Consider the following 6,453-nt stretch of genomic DNA (forward strand, 5'->3'; position numbering starts at 1 on the left):
TATGAACAGGTTTTTTTGTTTCCACAGTAGATTAATTCCGTAAGTGTTTACTGATCGCCAAGATCATCGTAACTACCATTTCATTGAGTTATAATACACGTTATTCTTAGAACTCTGTACGAGTTCCGTATGCTGGCACGAAATTATTTATTGACGGTTCAAAAACTTAACATTTTTAAACCTCATTCTCAATACTGACCAACACGTAATGGATCAGTGATTAGTGGACCGGTTTTTCCTTAATTGGAATCCCTTAGTACGATCCTGCATTAGCATACTTGACCGATCAAGGTGCAGTAGGTGCTGACGAGGAATACGCAACGTGCTGTTGTAGTCGCAAAATTTTCACCTGGGAATTTGGGTCTTGAAGATTACGTGTCGAACGTTCATCTAAAGTTTCTAAAGATAAATTACGAAAAATATTCGAAGAAGATCAGAATTTATTACTTAATTTTTAAAAAGTAGAAAAAGTAATTATTCTTTAATTATTTATACATGCATAAATTAATGAATACTGAAACTGACCAATAAGTGATTGAACTTGCAAAGTTATTAAATGTTCCCATGGAAGAACACCATACGTACTTACATATATTATGTTTTGTGTAATTTCCTCGACAAATTTTACAGGGATTTTTGTATTAGGTTCCCGATCGGTCACCATTATGCATTGGAAGGTTAAGAAGTTACTTTGATCTAGAAATCCCAAAAATCAAATTTGGATTTACTGCATTTTCTTAAAGTTTAAGATCTTGAAAATGTTCCTAAAGTAGTAAGGCAAAGTACTAAAGTAAAATTTGTCAAATTGCCAGAGTTACTTAATTTTAAAGGTTTATACAGCTATTAAAATTTATTAAGATTAATTTCCAACTTCTTGTCTGTTTCTTCAGTTGTCAGTGCACTCCTTATTTGCAAACATTAAATAAACATTCATTTCGACGAAGAGAATCATTACACGATTGTGACTGGAGAAAAAGAACTTTAATTCGCAGGCAATTAACTTGGTACTACCAGCGACAAAAAATTATTGTTCGTTGAGAATAAAACCGATTACCATTTACCCGAAAGGAGATAAATGGAATCGAAGTTCCATTGATCTCCCTCTACGTACGAAACGAACGAAATTACTAAACAGAGGAGAATTACTAAAAGTATCTTCGATCTCCGCGTTCAGTTCTGCCAAGCAATTACATGGTTGAACAAAATTAGGCAAAATTGGGAAAGACGCGACGCGAACCGTGGAGTTGGTCCTACTAGGTCGGTCCTGTTTCCCCTTAGTGGGCCCGATTGAAGAGGAAATGCGCGACGCTTTCACTCCACTAGAGGAGTGGCCCGTTTCTTCACAACTGAGCGTCAGGCGCCACGCATGCGTGGACCTGACTCACGAAGGATGCCATAGAGAGGGTCTTATTCTGGAATAAGTGGTTTCCATAGAGACAGACAAAAATGCCTCCCCCTGTATTCGCAACATGTTCTCTCTAGGAGCGGACGCACCAGCAGAGACAGTAACCGATCGTTCGGACCAGTTACACAGCCGGTCACTTGTTTGTACAAGAAGCAGTTGTGATCAGATAGAGAAACAAGGAAACGAGCAAACATGCGCTACTTATTACACAATTGCTTGGCAGATTACAGAGATTCGTACACGGTTGCCATAAAACTAACTTACAATTAGCCTTAACTTAAAACTGAATTAATGATCCAGCGAAGGATGCGATGAGAGGAGAGTCTTCTTTATCCAGGGAAATACTTAGTCAAGAAATAAAAATTGAAAAACAACAAATATGAAACAAGTCAAAGCGCGATATAAAAATTGATCTAAAATGATACAAATCACGATTAAACCCGAAGAAATAATCAAAATGCCTTGCTATAAATTACCTAAATTCGATATTACACATAAGTAGATAAAGAATGAAACAAATTAAAGAAATAATAAGATATTAGAAACACTGAATAAATTAAACAAAATTGTTCATAACTGATCATATTCAAGCTAATGTGTTAGCTTGTTGTAAATATTCTTCGTTCGGTGTAACACCTAGCTAAGGAGTAAGAGAAATATTAATAATAAGAAATGAAATTGGTTAATAGTTAAATATAGTTATGCAAGAACAAAGAAAATAAACGAAGTAATCACAAAAAAATATAAACAGAGAAAAACAAGTATAAATTGAAATTTAAGAGTGCGCTCACCAATAATGATCAATGACTATCGGTAGTCGGTACCATCGTGGTCCTCATAAAGTCCAAGTCGCCAAAATGGAGACGTCCGTCCACCTCGGAGGCTCCCAAGAGACTGAAATTTTTGGCAACCAGAAGATCTACGTATATGTATCCCCAAGAATATGACCTACAGTTACTTCGATTGCCTTTGTTCGATCTAACCAAATATTTCAACAAATTGATATTTTAAACCATTTTTTATACTAGGATATTCTTAATAATTATTGAAATTGCGGTCCTATGACGGTTGTTAATAATCATGGTAAATATACATCGAGATATTGCGAAATCTGTGAAGGCGAACGGTTTTAGTGAATGTTTATTCCTGTATGCGATTGTTATTAACATTTACGCACATTCCGAACATTAATGTTACAATATGCATTTTATTTATGCATTATAAACGATTAATTTTTTTGTAGAAATTAATTTAGTAAAAAGATTTAGGATATACGTGTATTAAACAATAGAAATAGAATAACAGCAACAAACGCAAATTATAACTACGCTGACTACGCGGTACTTCACTTGGCACTGGCTACACAAACTCTCGCTAGACTCGACTCGACCCGCTTCGACTAAACTTCGACTTATAGTAAACCCAACCGCACTTCTCTCGTATCCTAAATTCTCACACGCATTCATTCCCTTTCATTCTAATTCTTAACCTTTCTTATTCGATGCAATTGATCACGTTCACCCAAAATTCCTCAGTCTGACGCTATCTCAATTACTCATCTTTAATGCCTTAGTCCAGACATCCTGTCGTTCCGTTCAAACACTCTTCTTTCATATCACGGAAACACTTCACTCGTTCATCTATCCCAAACATTTCACGTTTTCTCAGAATCACACGCATTTCGTTACGTTCCCACGCATTACTACACATATAATATTCCAAACTACGATTTAAGTAAGTTTGTAAGAGTTAAGCTATTAGAAAATGCAGTAAGAGTTATATGTTACATATAAATATACACAGCGTTTTTATTCATTTAATTCAAAATGTATTAAATTATATTCTATCATACGAAAACACCGCTATTTTTTATATAAAAATATAAATAAGCCGACTTTATTGTTTTCTTTTCGGATTTCAACAATTTCCTTACAATACATTTACATATCTACAAGTGAAAAAGAAATTATCTAAATTTCGGGAGATTCTTCTCTACTGTAATAATGATACGTTCATTTTATTTACCTTTCAGTCTTTGTAAGAGGATTTACATTTTATATAAATATTGTTATTATTGCTTTTTACACTAATTAAGCTAACTAACAGTCTTTCTGTTTCGTGATGTTAATTATTTTTATCATCAAGTCTCTTTCTTCTCATATTCCTTTCTATATTTGTATCGATATAAAACTTTCTCTTCTTAATTCCCTTCAATTCCTTCAATAAGTATTCCAATATCTGTCTTTTCTTCAGAGTCAGTATTTCTTCTCTTCTTCATTTTTCGACCACTACTTGTGTTGCCTTTTACTTGTCACATTTCACTCAGGCTATAGTGTAATTCCCACTTTCAAGTAACAAAACGAAGCCAGTTTATTTGAAAGTAGAGTAGGCAGAGGTAGTAGTGCAAATCCAATGAAAAAAGTGAATAGAATTACACTGAGTGCGAGCGAGATGGAATAACAGCGAGCGAGACTCGATGACTAAAACATTAAAACCAACAATTTATATAAAATAAATTTTTATATTCTTTGCATTATATTTTTATGGAAATATTGTCAATGGATTAATGAGGTTTCTTTAATGAAAATAAGTCTAAACACGATCTTATTGGAAAACGCATCAATTTGCGGAATACTGGATGTATTTATTTTACACATAATTAAAAGTAATCCAAACAAGCAATGGTTTGAATCAATTTCCATTGGAAAAACTTCACTAAGCAGAAATACTATTATAAAAATATAATAAAAAATATAAAACTTTTAAACAATTTTAGAATCAGAAACACACTGACAAAGAGGGAGAAGTTATCTCCATTACTTAAATCTGGTGTAAAATTTATTATTTGAAAGCGAGAATTACCGTCGTTCTTTGTTAGATAAATAGGCATCTTGTTTTCTCTTATTTCTGTGTATATTTAGTGTTTCTTTCTTAGATATTTTTTCATATATTTCTTGCCTCTGTTTTATGCTGTCTATTTCTCTGCCGTGATAATTCTCCTGATACTTTAGTTCCACCTTCTCTTATAAAGAGAGGATTATCTGAACTGTCCCACTCTTGATTTCAATAGAATTTTGTTGTAGGATGGTAAGTTTCTATCCATACAAACTTAAAGGAAAATTTTATGTTGTAGATAATTAACAGGTTTCGAATAAATAGGAACATGCGGGAAATACCGCTTGACCGATATATGTACTAGTGACCATAGTACTTCATCAAGAATAGTCATATAGCAACAGTGTACCTGTATAATAACTTTTTGATCTGGGTTCAAATCCTGCTGGAATAAATTTTTCTTATTTTATTAACTGTTAGTAAGTTATGTATTTCTTATTAATAAAATAGTTTAATTATAAAGATAAACATAAAAACATATTTACATCCAAGTAATATAATTTTATTGTATACCTTGGCATACAATTGAGTGAAATTAATTATGTGCATAATTCATACATTTTCACACATGATTTTTCAATTTAGGTAGACAAACCCCATAATTTATTTTGAACTTTTTTGCCCAAGAATTTGATGCTTTAAACAGTAACTTTTCTGTTTCCGGAAGCTGCTTTGCTGCTTCGATTGCCCACTGCTGAAGCATTTTTGTTGTGACTAACTGCTTTCTTGTTTGACACTCACAAAATTGATCATAAACCTTGGAATTGATTAATTTATATTTATCATTTGTTGTTCCTCCTTTCAATATTTGTTTCTTCCATCTACGCAATTGGTGTTTGCTTTTCAACAATCGTGATCCTCTAGATCTTAACGATTTTAAGCTCCACCTTGGATGTAACTCTGCAAGTTTGACAAGTTTTTCCTGATAACAAAAATCAACAAATATTTGCATATTTTGTAGAAAAGACTTTTAATAAACATAATGTAATTAGAAAGAACATTTTTCCAATATTTACCTTTCTTTCATTGTGTCTTAGTAACATTTTTTAATTAAGAATTATATGTATTGTTTACACACACCTTAATATGGATAGGTACATCTTGAATTCTTTCTTCTTCAACAATATTTAAATAGTCTACAGATGATGTGGTACTACAAGAGTCTTTGATTTCCATTTCCTCTTCGGAATACTCCACATCAGAATAATTCATGGATAAGTTTTCATCCTCTACTTCAATTTTTTGTACTAATTTTTCCTCCCCAATAAATTTATAATTATTTATTGCATCGAGCAGTATTTTTACTATGTGATCACCCATAAGTTTTGTACGATGAGAAAATGCAGATCCATTGCTGTGTCCAAGTATATTTAATTTTCTTAGCATTCTCACTGCATAGTCCACTGCATCAGTAATTTCTCTCTTTGTTTCTTCGCATTCTATTGGTTGCACATTCTCAAATCCTTCATTATTTTCATATACACCATATTTCCATAACTGGGAAGAACAACCTTCAGAGCGACTGTAGGAAGTGGATGGTACACACGAAGTAGCCATTTTTATAAATATTTGCATAAAAATGGTAAAACTCACTAATCAGGCATAAAAAGATACATGTTTGTCCTACACAATTTCCGTAAAAATTGATTTGTTTATATGGTTATACTGTTCAACTCAAGGAAAATGATAAACAAAACCACGTGACTGTGACAAGGCCAAACAGCAGAGAGCTATGCCCTGAATATTACCATACAATAGAATATATACAAGTGACTACTTATAGAAAGAGTAGAATTCTTTTTCATGACATAATATTTACAATTATTTTTTAATGGAAACTGTGCCATTAGCTGTGTCATCACTGATCAACACTTCTTGTGTTTTGATCTATTATGCATAGAACGTATGAATCGTATAAAAAGCTTACACAAAACACAGGAACGCAACAAGCCAATGAGAATCTCTCTCCAGTCACGTGGTTTTATTTATAGTAGTCCTTCTTTGAGTTATACGTTAAACGCATATAATACTTAACCATAATTCATTCCAGGTACAAGAATAATTATGACACTATTCTAAGAAGCAAAATTTCAAACTCTTTAAAAAATAACTATTTCAAACACTCACATATATAAAGCATCTTAAAGAAACAA

The 6,453-nt window shown here is 32.5% G+C and overlaps 1 protein-coding gene across 2 annotated transcripts; it reads right to left on the reverse strand.

Annotated features, from left to right (window-relative positions):
* LOC143148975 (uncharacterized) lies at window positions 1-6,241 on the reverse strand. 2 transcript variants are annotated; one of them, XR_012992654.1, is made up of 4 exons: window positions 5,381-6,241; window positions 4,814-5,222; window positions 4,268-4,685; window positions 1-3,885 (listed from the first exon to the last, which is right to left on the reverse strand). XR_012992654.1 is itself a non-coding variant. In XM_076315849.1 (2 exons), exons 1-2 carry the CDS (start codon window positions 5,873-5,875, stop codon window positions 4,863-4,865), a joined length of 855 nt encoding a protein of 284 aa, XP_076171964.1. In that variant the 5' UTR covers window positions 5,876-6,241; the 3' UTR covers window positions 4,787-4,862. The 2 variants fall into 2 exon arrangements, 1 of the variants encoding a protein (XP_076171964.1); XM_076315849.1 differs by lacking the exons at window positions 1-3,885; window positions 4,268-4,685 and having other exon boundaries at window positions 4,787-5,222.
* Window positions 6,242-6,453: the final 212 nt, after the last annotated feature.

Source organism: Ptiloglossa arizonensis, chromosome 7 (genome assembly GCF_051014685.1).
Source record: "Ptiloglossa arizonensis isolate GNS036 chromosome 7, iyPtiAriz1_principal, whole genome shotgun sequence".
Classification (NCBI taxonomy): Eukaryota; Metazoa; Arthropoda; class Insecta; order Hymenoptera; family Colletidae; genus Ptiloglossa; species Ptiloglossa arizonensis.

Coding starts and splice junctions, on each gene's coding strand:
- LOC143148975 (XM_076315849.1), bottom strand. CDS start 5,875: ATGCAAATATTTATAAAAATGGCTACTTCGTGTGTACCATCCACTTCC. Junction 5,223..5,380: donor ATGTACCTATCCATATTAAG/GTGTGTGTAAAC, acceptor TTTTGTTATCAG/GAAAAACTTGTCAAACTTGC.